This window comes from Gallus gallus, chromosome 1, assembly GCF_016699485.2.
Source record: "Gallus gallus isolate bGalGal1 chromosome 1, bGalGal1.mat.broiler.GRCg7b, whole genome shotgun sequence".
In the NCBI taxonomy this organism is placed as follows: domain Eukaryota; kingdom Metazoa; phylum Chordata; class Aves; order Galliformes; family Phasianidae; genus Gallus; species Gallus gallus.
The window spans coordinates 75,953,718-75,975,839 of record NC_052532.1 but is presented as its reverse complement, the minus strand read 5'-3'; the positions used below and the strand labels follow the sequence as shown (position 1 = coordinate 75,975,839).

General features: G+C 42.7%; 1 protein-coding gene across 17 annotated transcripts in view; it reads right to left on the bottom strand.

Moving 5' to 3' along the window:
• RIMKLB (ribosomal modification protein rimK like family member B) overlaps positions 1 to 20,915 on the bottom strand; it is a 70,611-nt gene extending 49,696 nt beyond the window's left edge. For 7 of the 17 annotated variants that reach the window (XR_006931015.1, XR_006931017.1, XR_006931018.1 and 4 more), the window contains exons 1-3: positions 15,487 to 15,655; positions 13,786 to 14,256; positions 5,187 to 5,407 (exon numbers count right to left, since the gene is read on the bottom strand). Coding sequence is in view for 13 of the 17 variants with exons in the window: in XM_046899100.1 (XP_046755056.1) it covers positions 5,187 to 5,361 (175 nt within the window). In the remaining 4 variants the exon portion in view is untranslated. Of the gene's footprint in view, positions 1 to 3,598; positions 3,729 to 5,186; positions 5,408 to 7,410; positions 7,472 to 13,785; positions 14,257 to 15,123; positions 15,656 to 20,507 lie in introns of those variants that run through there. The other 10 variants (XM_040648300.2, XM_040648291.2, XM_040648305.2 and 7 more) reach the window with 9 other exon arrangements.
• Positions 20,916 to 22,122: the final 1,207 nt, after the last annotated feature.

Here is a 22,122-nt window from a genome sequence, read left to right as displayed (position 1 = left end):
CCTCAGCCACTCCTCTTAAGACTTGCTCTCCAGACCCCTAACCAGTTTCATTGCGTTCCTCTGGACATACTCCAGGGCCTTGGTGACTTTCTTGCAGTGACGGGCCCAAAACTGAACACACTACTCAAGATGCAGCCTCATCAGAGCTGAGCACAGGGGGATGATCACCTTCCTGTTTCCACTAGCAACACTATTTTTGATACCAGCCAGGATGGCATTGGCCTTCTTGGCTACCTAGGCACACTGCTGGCTCATGTTCAGCTGAGCACTGACCAACACTCCCACATCCATTTCTTCTACAGTCTTCCAGCCACTCTGCCCCAAGTCTGTAGCACTGCCTACAGTTGTCGTGGCCAAAGTGCAGGACCTAACACTTGGTCATGTTGAACATCATCCCACTGGCCTCATCCCAGCAATCCAAAGTGTCCAGATCCCTCTGGATGACCCCAGGCAGATCAACACCTCCTGGTGTCATCTACAAAATTACTGAGGGTACAGGTCATCCACAAGCGTATGAAACAGGAAGGCCCAAATACTGACCCCTGGGAAACACCATTTATGACTGGGTGCCAGCTGGATTTAACACATTTACACATTTACCACTTGCTACTGTTCGCAAGCTTTAATCTTCCTAGGTCTGAATTCCCCAAGCCTGTGGATACCACTACACTTACAAACAAATATGAATTTTAAAATTACACAGTTTAACAGTACTTAAGATGTACGTCTAAAAATGTCACACTAAATTTGATAAATTGCCTTCTACTTATTTCAAATTACTACAGGAACTGCTAAACTAGACTAGGCTACAAGCAATCTAATTTAATAACCTAGTGTTTTCCTTACAGCAGTAAACAGCAAATGCCTCAAAGGAACACACCAAACAAACAAAAACAAAACAAAATTAAATTGATACTATCAAATATCCTGCCCATAACAGAATTTGTGTCTTAAAGTATGCTTTGAATGTTTATATTCACCTAAATATGAGACATTGCCTAAAAGAACAGACTTGTTCTCTGCTCCGTGCATTAGAGGTAGCAATTCTGTTACTACAAAATGCACAAAAATGTTTCAGCAGCAAACTATTCATCAGTTGAGCAGAGTTGTTAGTGTTTGACTGCATTAGTCCATTCAACTTCCACAAATGTCAAATACTAAAAAAGAGTAGAGTATTGGTTCAACCTTTTTTTTTTTTTGTGTTAGACAAGCTTATGTATGACATGAAAGGAAGCCCAAAGACAAGTCAAGCAGCACCAGGAAGGCTGAAAGAGACTGCTCCATTCAGCGGCAGAATTATCGTTACACTAGCTTAGAATTTAGTTCTTAAGAGACCTAGGCTATGGCTGTATCACAGTCTGAGCCAGTCTAAATCAAAACAGCTGCAATATCACCCTCCTCTTCTGCCTGTTCACATACTTTTGCCCCCCTTCCTGCACAACAGCGCTGTGTATTTGAGTCAGCAACCATTTCAGCAGGTTCAGCCCACCAAATAAAAACATTCATTATTTTATGCAGCTGGAATTTTCTGCTGAATTCCTGCCTTAGAGATATGCAAAGGAAGTAAGACTGCACAGCTTGAGCAAGCTGGCAAGAAGAAGCACTTACTAAGATCACTTTACGGCTCTTGTCCTATTTGTTTAACTTAAGCTCATTTACACTCTACCTTTTTGGTAACAGTTAAGTGTTTCCTCCTGAACACAACAGAGAAACTAGTTCTACTCTTCTTAACTTGCATTTACAATCATTTTTGGATTCATGCTGTACTGAGGCACCTAACATGCAGATCTGAAGCTCCATACAGACCTCCAGAAGACTCAGAGGGACCCTAGTGTTAAAGGTTCATCATGTATCCAGAAGAAGGAGAGCAGGGAGGTGCTAGAGATGCTGGGAAATCCAAGCTTCTATCTGTAGAAGGAGCCAGCAGAGCATGCTAGACCTGCACTGCTGACTTGCCTGGGTATCCAGCCACACAACACAGTAAAGCAGTGACCACGTTGCTACTGCTGTGATTGCTTACTGGACAGGATATATGATAAATCTTATTTTCTGACACACAGATTCTGGAAGAGTCACAAAGTTGCTGAAGTTTTACGGACTTTTGGCTCTGGGCTTCAGTGATATTTACATCAACAAACTCTACTGCCAAGGCATACGCTACCTAATTAATACAACTACCAGGCTTCAGTCTCAGCACGCGTCCCACTGTTCCACTAACCCTTCATAAGTTAAGAAGGGTATTTACCACAATCTCTCTATGAATCAAATCATTTCAAGCTTATTAAAGCACTACGCTGAATTTTTGGTCTCTTTATCCATTATTTCAACAATCAGCAAAACTACACAAAAATATCACTGGTGATATTTCATACAAAGATACCACATGCTGAAGTTTTAAATAGCATCCTTTCATTTTCAACTTGTCTTTGTAAAGTTAATATTCTTTTAACATTTAAGAAATTGTCTAGATTTAAAGGTCCAAATCACAGACCTGAGTATGTAAAGATCTATTACTTCCTAGAATCACAGAAACATAGAATGGCTTGGGTTGGAAGGGACCCCAAGGATCATCAAGTTCCAACCCTCCTAACAAAGGCAGGGCCACCAACCTCCAGATCTGGTACTAGACCAGGCTACCCAGGGCCCCATCCAACATGGTCTTGAACACCTCCAAGGACAGAGCATTCACAACCACTCTAGGCAGCCTGTTCCAGCACCCCATCACTCTCTCTGTGAAGAACATCCCCCTGACATACAATCTAAACCTTTCCTCCTTGACCTTAAAACCATTCATCCTTGTTCTACCACTATCTACTGGAGTAAGAAGTTGACTCTCCTTCTATTTATAATCCCCTTTTAAATATTGGAAATCTGCTATGAAGCCTCCTCGCAGCCTTCTCTTCTCCAGGCTGAAAAAAGCCAGCTCCCTCAGCCTATCTTCGTAGGGGAGATGCTCCAGAGCTCTGATCATCTTCATGGCCCTCCTCTGGACCCTCTCCAACAGCTCCATATCCTTCCTGCACTAGGGGCCCCAGACCTCGACGCAGTACTCCAGATGGGGCCTCACAAGGGCAGAGTATAGAAGACTTCCTCTAACTGTATTTATTATCTTCAAACTCTGAGATCTCTACTGCCAAGCTTTCAACACAAATAACAAGAAAACTGGGAGCAAAAGCAGGTATTATCCACTGAAGATACAGTCTCCTCATGAGGTTGTTTGTGTTACTTAAGATTTCGCTCAATCTGGATCCCTCATAACAAAAGATAACAAAAAGGGTACAAAAAAGGGTGCAGAATGCATTACCTCCTCAACTTTGTTACAAGACACCTTTTATTCTAGGCCATCAGACCAGTTTAATGAAGAAAACGAAACAAAACATCTGTATGCGTCCTCAAGCAGAAATCTGTATCTATAGTTGTGGACAAACACTGAGAAAAAAACTGGAAAATTAAGGGGCACAATTTTTCATCTCTCTTGAGCAGGAAGAAAAAAAGCAACTCCACAATAAGCCAGTCCAGATCAAATATAAGAAAATGTCTATCCACAGTTTTTCTGCATTTTTATCTCACTCCTTTTTGAAAAAAGTTAGTTACTTACATAGTTTTGAATGAACACTTTGAATGAAAATAATTTCCTTTTTCTGCATTCTCTTTCAAGTCATCTTTAATTTTTCCCATTCTTGTACTATATGTTTCTCAGCAACTCCAGCTTGCATACTTTTTTTCTTCTTGCAACATTACATGGAAGAGAGCAGAAAGGCCCACAGTTCATGCTTGATATATTTAATTCCTCCAGTACAGGCAGACGACATGAAATAAAAAAGCAATACTGAAAAGCTGATGGATCTATTATGAGTTTTAAAAAACTGCAGCCACATTTCTGGATGACTGCCTTAACAGAACATACTGTCCAATGAACAGCATACTCTAGGCAAAAACATATTCAGACTTTCTGACAAGAAGCTTCTCTGATTTGAAGACATCCCGCAGAATTTCAAGTCTCCGATAAAAATCGCAGACATTTCAGAATAGATAAATTAACAAAAATAAAAATACTCTGATTAACAAAAATGAATGTTTAGTAATAGAAGAACTAAAAATCCCGTTTCCCCAAGCATTTCCGTTTTATCCTTGACTGATTCATGTTACAGTACAAACGCTGATCAACATTCTTTCCCAAAGCGAGTTTAAGATTTCCCTCCTATAGATTCCTCAACAAGGAACAAGGTATACATTAATGTAGCAACCTGTTCTTCACAGCTGTGTACGTGCATATTTTCTTCCTACACAGAATAATCCCAACACAACTTGCAGGAACGTGACCCTTTCCTCCCTCCCCTGAATGATATACATTGAATAGGAATGGAAGAGGTATGGATGCAAGATCACTGCATTTTCCTTCCTATAAGAAATCCAAACTAAAAAGTTGCAAAAACACAGCGTTACACGGTTTGATGATGGCATTAATTTTCTACCTATAACATAAACTCATTATCTAAAAGAATCATATTACTTAATGCTTTTAACACACCTTGATGTTTTGCTTTTCATTTTTAATTACCTCAGAAGAAATAAACTAATAGCAAAATAGAAGTGTTACAATTTAGCTTAAAATACTGCAAGTTAAAATAATGGCTCAAATTATTCTGAGGCGCATACTGTATATTTCAGTGTCTTTTTCTAAATACATATTTGCAAAGTAGCATACTTGGTTATGTCACATTCCTACTTCTAGTTCCCTAACAACTTGTACTGTCCACTGAAAATCCCTTTTATTTCAAATGTGACTTGTATCTTGGAGCCAGAACATAAAGAGAAGGAAGTTACCTAAAACTCTTAAAATATGATCCATAAAATTAAAGTATCTATACAAAAATAAAACACAGTAATTTTGTCTTAATTTGAAAATCTTATAGTCCTTATCCAGGAATTAATAAGCAAAAGCAAACCTTTTCTCTGTTCTACAAAGGGAAAGCAAATGCATTTCTAAAGCAAATAGGCAAAGTTAATATATTTGATTATCACAATCAATGCTGAAGAATATGGTATCTTGTGCATCTGCATTATTTAGATGACATATAGGTAGTATGGCACACACAGAATTCATTATCAAAAATACATGTTCCATTTTACAATCTTTTTGTAAGTACCCTTTCAGCACATTCCCAGCCTTAGCTTATCCTCACCAAGATTTCCATCCTCAATTGTCAGCACCACTTCATCCATCAGCAAGGCGCGGAAATCCAGTTCTTCTTCACAGCACTTGGCCTTCAATGCTCTCAGGATCTCCTGCTGAGGGTAATCTTCTCTGATGCGACGGTCTGTTAAGAACCACAACCTGGGAGCAACTGAACTGCACATCTTGGACTTTTCTTGCAACCTTCAAGGTTTCTTTTCAATGGAACTTCTAGATGGTGGAGAAGATGAGACTGTTAGAGTACACAGACTCCTATGTTCATGTTCCCCACTGTCCTGAGTTCTACTGCCTTTGTACAAGTCAATCCTTTTCAAAAGACTTGCAACCTCCAAGTGGGAAAGTAACGTCTATGCCTAATCTGTAATTGAAGTAACAACAGAAATAAATCCATTTACATTCAGTGCTACTTACTAAATGCTAGTCTTGGCTCCCACCCTATTTTCATCCACAGCAAATATACATTTGACATAATTACTGGTAGCAGCAGTACAATTCTTCTTTCCTGACAGTACTAAGAGGCATAAAAACATTTTGAATGGCCATCTTTGAAGGCGAGAATTCCATCTTTTAGGGTGATTCCCTACAATTGTAAATAGCTCGGCTGCTTTCCTAAGTACCACTAAAACACCTGTGACAGAATTGATATATCCTTTTACAGGATACAGAAGACAGATTACACCAAATCTTTGTAATAGGAAAATATCCCAGACATAAATGCATTAAAACAATCTTCCACAGTATTATTTCAAGACTGATTCACTCTTAGAAATATTTCACATCTATTGAGAAACATATTTGATATTATCCAGATTATTAGTGGAGAGCCAATGGAACAAGGAGCATCAATATAATGTTAAGAATATTAAACACTAATATACGTAGCCTAAAGCAAAATTAAAGATCATATCTGCAAAAGGGAAAATAACCTTCACACATAAACAGCACTTACAAATTCTACACCAAATATAAAAAGAACGCTTCAAATTAGAGAACTTCAATGGCATTAGAAGTGATAAAAGCAAGGTAGTGCTTCCCTTGATTTGAATAGAGGACTTGAATTGTTTTGTTGTAACTATATTTGAAAATATTTTAAGAGCTGTAAAACAACTAAGGGTATATTAATGATTTAAAAAGGCAATTGTTTTCATTAAGCAAGCAAAACAACAAAACAACAACCAGGAAGCAGCACAGCATACAATGAAAAGAATTCTGAAGAAAATCAGAGCTGTTTTCTGCCACATATTTCACATCTTCCTGTTAAATGAAGAGACAGACAACACTGTTTTCACCAATACAATTTGCCCGATTTTTAAACAGAATTGAATTGTGGGTCCAAAACAAGTAGTTTGCCTGGTAGTCCTAATGACAGAACATGGTATCAGAAGATAGAAGCGCAGACAAGACCTCAGGTATACAACTACCTTCACTTAATATTTCAAAGAATTTCCATTAGGTATTTTTTCTGTTGTTCACACATGAATCTTCTGCAGCAGGTATTGAGGCAAAAGGGTAATTTTGCACTCACAAGAACAAACTGATTTGTTTTTAAATTCGAAAATACATTCTTTTTCTCTACTAGTAAACCTATTTCTTAAACAACAGTGAAGAAAAAAGTTTTAAGTGGTCACTTTTATTCTTACTACCAACAATCATAATGGCAAAAAGCAATCTCTGAAGACTCCACAACTAGTTTTCCATAGCTTTGCTGAATTAGAAACAAAAATAAAGCCAAGGACTGAAGTTCTTCCTACTAGTAGACTGAAAGAAAGCATAAGCTAGACAAAAGCAATCACAGATGCAGAACAGCCCTTGAGAGCAAGCAAGATGCTCAAACGACAGCAGGATAAGGAGTATTTGCTCCTTCCAAGAATAAGGGCACAAGAGGGAATAGACTGTAAAGCATACCTTTTGTATCACAGTTGTTTTGGGGTTTTTTTTTTCCCCTTCAAAGCAGCAGAAAGTGAAAAAGGCAAGATGAGGCATGGGCTAGCAGCAGCAGACAACTGACAGATCCTGCCTCACTTTTGGCTTTCTCAACAATGGATTTCTCCGTATGGTAGTTTACATTAAACTTTCTGGCACTACATCCTCAGGTACGAATTAAGACAAGATATCTTCTTCAGAAATTGCACCATTACTACACAGTTCAGAAGGTTTATACCCTTATTTCATTTTTGCATCAACAACTGGCAAGACAAAACAGCACAACCTACCATCTCTTTTGAAAAGCAGCGGTATCTAGCGGGATAGCATAACTCATCATGAAAAAAATACCTACAGAACACAGAGAACCATAAAAAACACACTAAACAGACTTTCTGATGATAAAAAAAAAACGGAAGCCATAACAGATCTTCAAGTCTATTGGCTGGTGGGTTTTCTCCCCTTTCTCTTGGTACTGAGAAAAATTGGTTAGTATTTTCCCATCCACAATGTTCACCCCATTTTCCACTTGCTATTCAGCTTTGATTTCTTTGCCAACACAGATCTTCTCTCGTTTTTCTTATTTATCATTTTCTCTTCTACATGGCCACATCTCTACATCCTTAAATTTACACAGAGTGCCATCACCTCCCTCTGACTACCATTCCAATGTTTTCTTCCTTTAAAGAAAAAAAAAAGAAAAAAACATGGAAGGGTTAGAAAAAAAGAGCAAGAGAGGGTCACAAGCAGGGAGGTGGTTGGGGGACATGGAGAGCGGGAGAGAGAGGGAAAAACTGGAGAAGGGGAGGGTGATGGAGGGATGGGGAAAACTGGGGCAGAGAGAGAGAGTGAGGAGGAAAGAGCAGAAAGCAGGAATGGAGGACGAGGGGGGAAAAAGCAGAAAGCGGGAAGGGAAGGCAAAAAAGGGAGGACAGACGAGACTGTAGGAGAAAACGAAAAATGGGAGGGAGGGAGAGCATGAGATAGAAAAATGGGGAGGGAGGGAAGGATGGAGAGGGAGGTGGGCACAGAGTGGAATATGAGGCAAGGGACAGGAAAACTGAGAGGGATGGAGGGAGGCACGGGATGGAAAAACTGAGAGGGAAGGGGGAGGGGAAAATGAAGAGGAGGCGGGGGGGGGAGGGAGAGAGGGGGAGAGGGAACTGATCAAGGGAGGGAGAGGGAGAGGAGGAACAGGGATGCAAGGAGGGAGAGGGAGAGAGAGGAAAATTGAGGAAACATGGGAGGGAAATAAATGAATAAGGGAAGGGAGGCTAGGGAGGAGAAAGGGGAGGGAGGACAGGCGAGAATAGAAATCAAAGAGTGTGGGAGGAAGGGTGGGTGAGAAAGGAATATGGTGACGGTAGGTAAGAGAGGAAAACAGGGAGGGCAGACAGGAGGGAGAAAAAAAGGAGGGGTGGGGGGAGAGAAAGGAAAAAAAGAATGGGAGGGAGAGGGAGGTAGAGAGAGAGAGGAAATTGGGGGTGCGTGAGGGAGGCTGGGGAGGAAAAAGGGGAGGGGGGCTGGACAGGGTAAACTGGGAGGAAGGCTGGACAAGAGCAGAAAACAAGGAAGGCGGGAGGGGGGGGTAGATGAGAGTGAAAAACAGAGGGTGGGCAGGAGGGAGAGAGGAAAACGGGGAGGGCATAGGAGAGACAGAGGAAAAAAGGAGAGGGCGGGCAAGCGAGCAAAAAAGGGGTGGGCGGGTGAGAGCCAGAGAGAGGGGAAAAAAAAAAAGGAGAGAGCTAGAGGGAGGGAGGGAGGACAGCAGGGAGAGAGGGATGGAGAAAAAAGGGAGAGTGGGAGGGAGGGGGAAAAGGGGAAGGAGGAGAAACTCAATGGCAGAAAAAACATGAGAGCAGAAGGGAGAGAGAGACAAAAAACATGAGGGAGCGAGGAAAAGGAACAGTGGGAGCAATGGAGAAGGAGGGAGAGGAATGGCAGGAGCAAGGGAGAAGGAGGGAGTGAGGGAGGGTGAGACGAGAAACTCAAGGAAGCGACAATGAGAGACAAAACACGAGGGAGAAAGGGAGAGAGGGAGAGATGGCAAGGGAGAGGGGTTGAGGAAAGGAGGGGGAAAGGGAGGGAGAGACAGACAAAAACTACAAGAGCAGGAGGTAACAAGACAGAGGAGGCAAGGGCAAGTGGGGGAAAGGCAGACAGGTGGCAAGGAAAGCCAAAAGCGAGCGAGAGAGGAAGCAAGGGGAAGAGAGAAACCAAGAGCGAGGGAGCTCAAGGAAAGGAGGGAATGAGATGAAAAAACAGCATATGCCTGTCTTTCCTACAAGTATTTTTTTGAGGAGCTACAGCATCATGAAGAATTATCCAGGTATCTTAACTATCCTGTTAAGTAAGCCAATCCAAAATGCCTTGGATTTGTATTTATCACTCTCCTAACACTTTGTCTCACTTCTTCTGAATCTTATGAAGTTTAATGTACATATTAAGTCTCACATTTCATCATAAGGCAGGTAGAAAGCAACCTTAAGCCTGCAGATAAAGATTAAGAGACTCACTTTAATGCAAGCTGTAAGACTAGTCAAAGCAGAAACAAGTAATCCTAACTATAGAATCCTCTTAAGCAACACTAATTTTTTTCCACTAGGATAAATATCCTCATCACTCTTACATTCTGTTCCTATAAATGGTTTCTATCAACCTATTTCAGCCTGTCCTTATCTCTACTTTTATTTTGTAGAAGTCCCATGGAACACAAAATCTTCAATTTACACTACTGGGTTAAACCTCATAAAAATCCCTCCCACATTTTTAAGAAGATGGTCTGTAAGAAGAAAGCTTGCCTTATAGTCAGATGCACAAGAGCATCAAGCTCTTGAACTGGATATGGTTTCCAGTATTTTTTCCATGAAAACCAACTCTACCTATTTCAATCTAAAAGCCACAGCCTGATACTATGCTGGATGCGCATGAAATATTTCCTAATCCATGTGATAATCAATTGCAAAGTAAGTGTAGTACATATAAAGGGAAAAGCAGATGTTTAAATGTCTTCTACAAGATGAACAGTTTAAATGTTTTTATCTATCAGTAACTAACGAATTTAGAAAATGAAAAGCAACAAGAAAAAAGATAGACTTAACTGCATAAAACAGATCATAAGTAAAACAGTGGCATCTAAGCTCTACACTAGAAAGCAAACTGTGTCTCAGACTAGCCAAGCAGTCACTGCTGCATCCACTTCAGAAAGATGCTGAGTGGAACAGATTCTTAGCAATTTATGAAGAGAATTGGTGGAAACTTAACTTCGAGCTGCGGCATTGCTGTATTGCTTAAGATACGTTAATTTTGGCATTCACATAGCAGTTTCTTCTCTTACCCATCATATGCAAACATATTTCCTCCTGCATTCCTTGAATCTGTAATACACCTTTTGCAACTGTTGTAACAAAAGTAGTCACTGTGCTTCTTTTCTACTTTAGATCATAGCAGACTATGTCATACTGGCATAGCAAGGAATTCGTCCAATCATATCAGCTGTCCAGACAGACCTGGAAAACTGAAAACCACTCTTTTTCCCTTGAAGGAGTCTCTTCTTCACAAATAAGTATTTAAAACCTGTCTCCAGGACTTAGAGATTCGGTCTCCCTTGTACATTTAGTCCTTGTCCTACCTTCAACACCAAAAAGCTAAAGGAGAAAAAAATGGACTAGTTGCTTTTTGATCATGACGTTTTTTCCCCAACGGTGAAACAAGGAATCAATTGTTAGGATATACTAATTCATTTACACATTATCGATAAATGTGTGATGTTCAAGTATCTAGTTACACAAAAAGACTGTTCTATGTCCTTTCTATTCAAAAAGCAAATACTCAGTACATTTCTGCATTAACAAACTTTGGTTGTTTCTTCCCTATGGGAATTACAAATGGAATTACAGATGTTTTGCAGCATTAGAAACCAATGCTATTTAGTACTATCTATCTCAACTACTTAACTTGTAATCCGATGTAGTTCTCTCCCATTGCCCACAGTAGTTTGGGAAACAAGTTATTGGAACAATTGTTATCATCATCCCCTCCCAAAATCACCTCTTTTTTAGTCTTTGTCTGAGACTCTAGGCTTCAGTTACACATAGCACTGTTCAGCTACCAGATTATGGGTTTCAGCAGTTAGAAAGGTAAAACTTAATCTTAGTTTTAGCACACTTAGTTTTAGCACACTTAGTTTTAGCACACTTAGTTTTAGCACACTTAGTTTTAGCACACTTAGTTTTAGCACACTTAGTTTTAGCACACTTAGTTTTAGCACACTTAGTTTTAGCACACTTAGTTTTAGCACACTTAGTTTTAGCACACTTAGTTTTAGCACACGGCATACCTAATCCCTACATCTTAGATCATAATAAAAATCTCAAGAAAACTGAGAAGAGCAAAAAGTGATTACCATGGGAAATGGAGAAAAAGGAAAAAATTAACTTCAAGCACTCATCTCACTATGAACAACAGTGTAGTTTCACATTTATCATTATCATCAAAGCACATGCCTCACTGTTTTTTTTTTTGTTGTTGTTGTTTTTTGTTTTTGTTTTTTCCTCTACAGAACAGTATTATTTGAGTTGGAAAAGAGAATTTTGCTTTACTTTTTTACCACGGATAAGCTAAGGCTTGAAATTGTGCACATACTTCGAACAAACCAGTTTTCTCTACCATTACAGCAGTTTCTAGAATGCTGTTTAGGAGGCTACACCTTAATATGATGAAGGCATAAGAACATTCGATAGATAGTCCTAAGATACATTAACGATGGAACCTCAAGGTAGAATTACAATGGAAAAGTCAGATACAACTAGAACTATTCTAAAAGTAATGCCTCTTATTTTATTAGGTGGTACAGCAGCAGAGGTTGAGTTTTCCCACAAATATTCCATTATATTTTCTTGCTGTGCAACAGATGGCAGCTGAGGGACAGTGACAAAATGGCATCTGACACGGAAGCGGGTATGAAGCAAAGGTGTGTCATTGAATTCTCCCTTGTGGAAAAAATTACACACACACACTCACTGATGCTTGCTGAATGTTTCTGGAGACCAAAGAGTGGATACTAGCACAGCAAGGCAGCGGGCAACGTGCTTCAGCAGTCATGACTGCAGGTAACCTCCACTGGTGTAGATTTTTTACAAGTGCTATATGCAGGCTCCTGTTCATCACTGTTGAAAATGCAGCTAATTGTGGTGACCATGTAGAAAAAGTGTTTTGTAGCTAAGAATTTTCTCTATTAAATAATGTTATTGTGCTCTTCCTATCTGTTGGAGTTTCCATGGAAATAAATAGGAGGCATTACTTTCGGAGTGAGCTTTATAGATCAGTTAATTAGTTAACTAAGGACTGCATGATGGGTAATATGCTGCACATGTGCCATAGACATCTGTCTCACTCTAGTGAGGAGAACAGAGCATTATTCCAAACGCCCATATAGGGATAGCAGGTCTAAAAATGGTCCACATCTCTTTCAAGCATAAAGAACAATTAATTCTGTTCCCCACAGAGACACCAGAATAACAATTATAAAGGAATACTTAAGGAAATATTTATGGTTGAATATAAAGAGATAAAACTGACATCTTAAACCACTTCTAAAATTGCTTTGTAAAAATAAACCAAATGTCAATCAATTCATTTCTGACACTGCTCCTCCATGGTGATGCTTAAGGACAACCTCAAGAAAAATTCCTATCTTGCTTACCAGAGACTAGTTTTCATAAAAATGCCACGTAATTGTTTGAGCATCTTTGGAGAGAGCCGATTTTTAAAAGTGAAAAATCTGAAAAGCTAACATTTTTATTTAAATGCATTTTATATAATATACTGAGCAGCTGAAGTGCAACTCATCAAGCCCTGATGCATTATCATCTACCCCCTGAACATGCACCCTAGAATTTAAAGTCACTGTAAGCAAGTAAACCCTAAACACACCTCCCTGAAAGCACACCTCCCTTCCCATGCCAGATTTGTAGACTGCAAGAGTCATGGGATATGGAAATGTATTAATTGCTCTTATTATTTTTCAGTACAATCCCCCACTCCCATTACCTAGCAAATGGTGGCGCTCACCTGCTCTTCCCTACCTTTGCACTGAGTAATGTTAAAGTAAATGCTAGTATAGCAATCCTTCTAGGCACAACTGCCTATAAAATGTGGGCATCCACACCACCACATACACCTTTCCTCACGTATGTTCACGCTTGCAAGTAGGTGGTAACATTTCTCATTCAAACACCCCAGGTCCTAATCTCCAAGGAATAATCTGCCCTCTTCCCTCTATACCACACAAAGCAACATCAGCTGGTCAACGGTAGTCAAGAACAGCTATTTCTCCACTTCGATCTCAGTATTCTTTTTATTTTTTTGTCTACAACAGGCTCATAGATTTTTCACCCCCCTCCACCGTGCGTGCACACCCATGCAAATAAAACATCAATTTCCTCCCGCATCAGCTGTTTTTCTGAAAGAGGTTCTTCCATCTCTGTCCAGGTTCCTCTGCAGTGTGGTACTGCACACTCCTCTCCTCCTGATCTGTGTATGCAAGTCTGTTCACTCTCCTCCCTTCCCCCACCCTACTCTCAGTCTGTGCATGCTTCTCCTAGTGCCTGTGGTGGGGGAAGGGAGACATACACTGCATCAATGAATGGACTGAAAAGACTTACCCGAAATTGGGTGAGGAAGGACCAGTAGACAAAAAAGATGCCAAATGATAGGTGGGTGCTTCCTTCAGTGTGCCAAGTGCTGCTTCAGTCTCAGCTCCTTTAACGAGGTCACGTGTCTCCGTAAGCACCCCTTTTCCCGAATCCCCTATTACTCAAAAAGGGAGGGCAAGGAAGTCTCCTGGATTCCTCTCTACACTGCACTCCAAATATATTAATAAAGCTCCCAGTGCAAACAAATAATAACGTTCTCCTGGTACCGTAACAGGCAATGTCTAGCTGATGCCTTAAGGACTAAGGTAGATTTCCGTGGGGGAAAGGGGGGCCTAAATTCCCAAGCTGTACTCCCCTATGGGAGAAGGGGGATAGGAAAGAGGAAAAAGAAAACTGATGTAGAGCAGATCTGTATGTAATCCTTGCGTCTCAACTTTCTCACAACTAAAATCTCTTAAATTAGTCTGAAGACACTGACACCTAGGGAAGAAAAAGAAAGATCCCTATTAGACATAAACATACAAAGACATACAGTAAACAAATTTCAAAGGAAGAAAAGGCATTATGCAAGACAACAAGCAGAACCAAAAGAAAAAAATCTGATTAACCACTTAGGCAAAATGTGCAACTTCAAACAATTTCCACAAATACAGTATCACATACACCCATTTTAAAAGGGAAGGAAAAAAAAAAGAACAAACTTAAGCAGTTTGTTCACTTACTGAAGAATGTGTACTTAATCTGTATCTACACATAAAACATTAAGAATTGTTTTAAAATCTAAGAAAAGCATTCATATTTATTTGTGAGACTCTTTAAACACTCCCCCAAGAAGAGCATTTAGAATCCAAATATGAAGACTACAGAAAAGTACGTTACAGGGCAGAAGCATAATCCTACACATTAGAAGCCCCTCTTCAACAGAATGAGTCGCTTATAAGCAGAGGCTCCAAAAAAGAATTTAGAAGCTTGTGTAAATCACTGAGTTAATTAAATCATAACAATCACACGCTTTTAAGATGGATATCCTGGTAGATCCTAAGCCGTCAAACCACCAACATAAAATCAGTTCTTTAAACGTAAGGGGGGGAAAAAAACATAAAAAAAAGAGAAGAAACCTAGTTGTAAAGATTTCATTCTAAGTCTCAACGACAGACACACTCACTCCCACCTAAATCACGTGAAAAGCTGTCCCCAACAAACGTAGGTTTTCGCATTCAGGCACACGGGAGCGGTTTTTGCCCCACCTCAGAGTCTGCTTATACACACCAGCGCGTGTACACGCACAAGGCGTGCAAGAGAGGGTGTGCAAGCACGGAGAGGAAGGCAAGACGCGAGCAGACCTACCCCAACACGTACACGCGGAGCACGATCCGACCACAGAAAGCGCGGGGTGCGGGACCGCGCCGCCTTACAGCTGTGGAACAGGGAAGCACGAGGCGCAACCGCCCACCTCACACAGAAAGACCCTGTTTTTCTCTAAGAAACGACGTCGTGAAGACACCAAGCCGGTGCCTCGGCCGGCCTGCCCACACGGGCGCGGTGGGAAGGCGCAGGCAGGTCGCACCGCTGCCCGCCTCGGAGCCCCAAGATGCACAATCACCACAGGCACTGCGCTGCGCGAGGCGGCGGGGCGGAACGATCCCAACCCCCAGGCACAGAGAACCCCACCCCCGGGCTCACATCCGCTCAGTCCGACATCTCACCCACCCCGTGTGCTGCAGAGCTCGGGCTCACGCACCCCGCACGCCCCGCCGACGCCCGTTTCAGCGCCGCCCGCAGGGCCGAGCCGAGGCCTGGGCAGGCGGCGGCGCGATGAGGGCTGCAGAGAGACTCGCCCCTTCCTCCCCCTCCTCGCGGACAGCAGTCACTCAGAGGCGCGGTCCTAAAGGGGAGTGGGCTCAGCCTCCGCCTTCTCCCTCCTCCCAGCGGCTGGGGAGAGGACGGCCCGAGCCGGCTACTCCCCACACCTCCGCCCACCGCGGTCGCCGCTCCAGCCAGAGAACGGAAGCCGCCGCCTCCCGTGCTCTCTCCTGCCGCCCGACTGACGGATGAATTGAAGCGGCGGCGGCGCTAACGGCCGCGTACGGCCGGGATGAGCGTGGAGAAGAGGGCGTGAGGCGGGGCGCCGGGAGGAGGCGGGTGAGGCAGGAAGGCAGGCCGCGCGCTCCCGCCGATCGCCACGCGCGCACCCCACAGGCGCAACGGCCGCTACTGCGGTTGCCGCACCCGCACGGCCTGGCCGTCGCCCCGCCCCGCCCCGCCCCACCGAGGAGCACGCCTTCGGCAATTCGCACCGCCCCGCGGCTTCCGCGGCCTGGAGACGGCCGCTTACAGCAGGCGTCGGTTTCCCCGTGGATGCGTTTACATCTACCCCAGGCCAGAAATGCGTACAAAGCGCTCTCGCAGCGTTGCACCCCAGGCCAGGGCCGAGACAGAAAGGGCTCAGGTAGCAGTGGCGCGGCTCTGCCCAGCCTCTCCCACAGCTATTCGAGGTACCTAGCCAGGCTGCTGCGTTCCATGGCTCCGGCTGCTTGCTCCCAGGGTGGACATGCCACTGTCACCCTGCCACTGCGGGGTAGTGGCAGCACGGTGCAGGTTAAGCAACAAATATATGATGACTGTTGCGCTTTTCACAACTGCTGCTTCTCATGGCACACTGAGCCAAAACCTTTGTCCTTCATACGGCAGATAAATGTGTTACATATCCCACACACTACTTGCCATACATCATTATGTTTGACATAACCAGTATGTCACCTGGGCTGCATCATCCCATATTGCCATCATTTGTCTAAAATAATAACTGCTGGCAACAAATTAGTATGACACATTCAGTGTGTTAACCAACACCATGTTTATCAGTTTCTGTAGCACACCTACTCAGCTTCCTCCATACCACACTACAAGACATATATTAGCACATATTAGGTATGTTTTGTGATGACAGCACACTGCCCCCAAAAATCCGTGCTGGTCACACTTTGACACAGCATACCCAATGCATCAATGACCCCTTCTCTTTCCCATCTCACCAGGGTCAGCCAGAGCTGATTGTCCAGACTCATGCCCAGTTGCATTCTGAGCATCTCTAAGAATGGATCCTCCACAATTTCTAGGATTTGACCACCCTCACATTAAAAATATTAAATAATAAAAAAAAAACTTTTAAATGGTGTTTCTTGTATTTCAGTTTGTGCACAATGAATAGACTGCTCACTAAGTACCACTGAGCAGTCTGCTTTCACCTTCTTCACTCCCAACCTTCATGTATTTTTCTACATAGTGATAAGATCCCCTGAGCCTCCTCCTCTCCTGCAGGCTGAGCAGTCCCGGTTCTTGCAGAATCTGTGTGTATGAGATGCTCCAAGGCCTTATCCACCATATCTTAAGTGGACCCTTTGCTGGACCTGTTGAATATGTCCATGTCTCATACTGAGGAGCCCAAAAATGGACAAAGTAATCCAGACGCAGCCTCACTAGGCTTCAACACACAAACAAGACATATTCAACTTATTGTCCTGATCTTGTCCTGTAGGAAATTCTTATTCATCTAACTTAATAATCTCTGGATAAAACACACAACATCTGTGTCTAAGGAAAACAGCATACATATATTGTTTAACAGTGTGTTACACTCTCAACTTTTCAAATATGGGACATACTGACTCAGTCAAATGTGATGGTCCCTAACACTCATTCTAATAAACTAGCAAGTAAACAACCTGCTCTCCTCTGCCTTCTAAGAATTAACCCTAACCACCTTAATTCTCCCAGCTGAAAGGCAGACACTTATATACTCCATGTCTCCCCAGTGTAATTTGTCTACACTTGATGCATCCAGAACTGTTTCAGACAGGCTGTAAAACCTGCAGTTGTAGGATAAAGATGTGCCATCCAAATCTCTTATGCAGTACCTTCTATATTTAACTGACACCATGGGATTGATTTCCACAGTACTGATGTATATATCCCTATTACAGAATGTCCTAAAATCTGATGCAATGTTCATTCAGTCATATTGCAGAATGATGTACCATAGTATCATACATTCCTATTTTGTTACACCTGCTGCAGTGTTACAGCTGATAGTTAAAACTCATCAACACAAACATCATTGAGCATTTTTAAGACTGTGTATACTTGAAGGGTATGTTTGTTCATTTCGCTCTGCAAACATGCTAGTTCTACTTCCCACATCTCAGGCATGATTCAGGCAGCTCTTCTGAAAAGTTTTTGCCTAGTGAGTAGGCTATGGAAAGGGCTTCTCATGGATGACATTGGTGGCCAGCATCCCCTTTTACTCAGAACATCACCAGAAGCACTGCCTTCCTCTACGCTTAAGTGGCTTGCCAATATTTCTGTCTCCTTAATAGTCAGTCTGTGGCTGCAAGCCAGAGATCACCTGGATTCCAGTCTCCCATCCGCCTGACTCTGCACAGCGGTACAGGAAGAACACATTACTACTCATTTAAATGCCAAAGAAAACTGCTTGAGAGGAGGGAATTGTAGGCAACTTCTCCTGGGATAAATAAATATAAATAAATAAAACACAAAAATGCTGGATAGTATTTTATTTTATTTTTTACTTCTATATTAGCAAAGCAATATGTTCTTTGGCAGAATTACTGTATTCTAAGCTTTGTGGAATAGAGTTCACACATACTTCAAGCTCACACTTTCAAAAGCTCCATTTTCACATTGTAAGGTGCAAAGGTTTGTCTACATATAGAACATACTAACAGAAATCTACTGTGGTATTACTACTATACTGAAAACGTGTGTAACCGAGACACATTTAGCAGGCATTTCAGAATAAGAATTCCTCTAGATTAATGTTTGCTGTTTTAAAAACAATATAAAGCAAGAAGAGAATGTGCACGTTAGGATTTACATAGCTACAACTATAGTGATGTATAGCAGACACATAACAGATTTTTTTTTTTTTTTATATTCCCTTAAGCAGACAAGCTTTAAGGCAGGTGCCTCTGCATCCCAGATATAATTAGCAGTCTGTAGAAAGAACTGCACAGCTGGGAAATTCTGTAATGTAGATTTTAGTACACAGAAATATGTGTTTGGTCATAACATATCTGAAGGAAGGTTGTTCCACAAGTACATGAAAGATACTCAGCTTAGTGATGCTAAAATGTATCTCAAACTGTTCAGGATATTTCATATGGATCTAAGGATTATTAGCAAGAATTTGTTCCACCAACTAACATTTGCCTTCTCAGCTCTTTTGCATGCAAAATGCAGTCATTGATTACCTTTATTGTTTTTTCTTGAGCTGCTGGAGTTCTAGTACATTGAACTCAGGCACAAACTGATGGAGTCGGTTGAAAAAGGAGGTTGGATAACACCTCTCTAGAATAATTTCTCATCATCTAGAAACTTAAGTCATTTTGGAGGAAGTCCTCAAATTCTTTTGCTATTTCTCTGAAGCACTGAACAGATGAAAGCATCACTTTACTGCTCAGAATATTCTCACCCAGGCCATGCTGCTGCTGCAGAAGTTTTTGAGGTATTTTTTCTAAACAGTTGTTACTGCAGCTGAGTTGTAGGTACATTTTTTTTTAATTTTTGTTTTGTTTTGGTCAATGAATGTGAGGTCCCTAATCACTTACAAATCTGTTCTTAGGACAAAGTTCTCACTGGTTGATAGCGGAAGGAAAACGCTTGTGCCCTCAACATCAGTGGTCCAGAAGACAGCCTAGTTTTACCCTTCAGGAAATAAACTGTATTATTAACAAAGAATGGATGCCTCTGCACACTAAGCATTCCTGACACCCTTCTTTCAAGATTTTTCCCAGGCTCTCTGAAATGGAGGACTAGTCCAAGGCCTTAATGTATGCAAAATCTGATTTCACTGTTGATTCTATGAAACATATTTTGTCATTGGGTTTACTGAAAATGCAAAACAGCTGTTTAGCTCTGAAGCCAAAGTCTGCAGAGCATTATTCCACTACTGACATCAGAAAGTTCCATATACTGTCTCTGTTTGAGTGTATGAGATTGTGATGAGAAAAACGGTAAAAAAATCTAGCCTGAGAAAGTTGCAAAACCTTATTATTTCCATCAATATGCTTAAGCCTGTATGTCACCATTGTCTGCAATGGCTACAAATTTGGCCAAATCTTGCAGCGATGTTTCTGCTTCCCACTAAGTAATAAATAAAAAATATAAGGCATGGTAAAAATGCCTTTGTTCACACCTGAATGCTTAGGTTCATATGTGGACTCAGATGCTCCCATGGAGGGAAACAATTTTTGGACTGTCTTTCAAGGGGAAAATAGCTATATCATTCTTGTTTCACACTAGGTAAAATGAGAATTATATAAAATCGTGCAAAATGATCTTGAATTTCACAAAACCACAGTTTCTCTTTGGTTCCAACTGTTATACTAGTTCTTGTTCTGAATAAGCTACCATATGACAGCAGAAACAGAGAGATTGCAGCCAGGGGAGCAGTTTCACAGTGAGATGAGTATGCCATGAGCTCCAACTTCCTGATGCGACCAGCCACTTCCAGCTCCAACCTCTGGGACAAACAGCACCACACATCCCCTTGAAGGGTAGGGCATCCAGATTTGTGCACTGACCCAGACCACACGTAACCCACCCTCACTGCACCAAACCCACTGCTGCCTCCCACCACGTCCCGTCCGCAGCCCCCACACCGAGGCCCACGCTCCCAACTGGTTGCCCTTTCCGCATCGTCCGCATCACACCTCGTTGAGCGCAGTGCTCCCAGCGAGCGAGCAGCATTTCTTCCCGTAGTAGCCGTAGCCGCCGCAGGCAAGCAAAGGCGGACAACAAGCGAGAAAGACTGAGGCGCTGACGGCAAGACCCGCGCGATGCATGCACCGGACTGCAGGTAGCCACAGCTCGACGCGCCTCGAGACCGCGTATGCGGCACACACCCCACCGTCAGCGGAGCACGCGCGCTCATACTCGGCCTGGCGCGAGTGAATGGAGGCGTGTGGTTGCGTGCAGCTGCGCATCGCCCCTGCGAGCGGTCTCTCCGTTGTTAGCCTGCTCCGCTGGCGGTAGCAGCCGGCTGGAACCGGCCGCGGTGGAGGTCGGTCTGCGGTCTCCTGCTCCGCTCCATTTCCCCATCGCGTGAGGAATCGCTGTCTGAGCTCAGAAAATGCTTACGTGGCAGAGGCGCCTACGAGTTGGGACCGGTATATAGGAGTTACTCGTTTGTTCCCGTTTTACGCTTTATCTATTTCCTCACTTAGCGGTAGGGAGGGTGCAAACAGGCTGATCAGGCGGGAAATAATTCCTGTGGTGTGAACGCTGAGGCAAAATAAAGGGCAAGAGATGGACTGAAGCCGTGGTACAATTCTTCCTGAAGGAGGAGCGAGAACCCCGTTGTGCCCCAGAGCCTGAAACCGGGGCTGGCGAAACCTGAAGAGCAGTGCTGAGGGGGCGGCGGGGCTCCAGCCAGGAAAGCGCCGCCTGGAGCTGGCGGGGGAAAGCATGCATCGTAGTGATGGGTAATGGAAAGGGCAGGGGCTTCTGCCCTCCTTCTGGGCATGGTCTGAACAGAAAGACACAAAGCAGCTCAGACAGGCAGTTATACACGGAAACAAAGGAGCGGATGAATAACAGCTGGTAGGCTTCAAGCCCTGCTGCATAACCAGCTCTAAAAGAGAGAAGTACATCTTTGTTAAGTGCAGTTACGCTGCATAGAAACAGGGAACCGCACTGAGGAGCTGGACGAAGGGGAAAAGGTAACCCTTGAGGGATGCGATAATTCAGAAGGAAAACACTTCCTCTCTTCCTTCTATCTCTTGTATTCATCTCCCTGGCTCCTCTTCCCCCGCTATTTTTCTTACTCTATCCATTTTTCCTCTACCAACTTGAGAAAGTATATTTTTCCTTTCTTTCTCCCTTTGTTCATTTCCATATCCTTTCCCCCTTTTTCACCCCTGTTCTGCCCTTTTCTATGTCCCCATTTTCTTCTGATGAATGCTGTTGCAGTGATGACTTGCAATTTCTGTGCCTTTGGGAAGGTTATGATGCAGCCACAGGGTGGCTATACATTGCAGGCACTTTGGTACATTTAGCCTGAAGGAGAGATGTTTATCAGTCTTAAGAGCATGCTGTTTCTCCCAGTCGTTTTGGTGTTTTCCTTCAGTGCCCAGCAATTCTGTGTCCAGTACAGTCAGAGTTACAGTAAATGTTTTTCTTCTTCCATCTGTGAAGAGCAATTGCTTCATCTAACTCGTGTGCTCTGCAGTAAGCCAGTGGAGGAGATGAAGGATGGCAGGAGCAAGTACCTCAGTTCTGGCTCTCTTGCAGCTGGCACTGTGAGGATAGAATAGTCCTGCAGGGGGA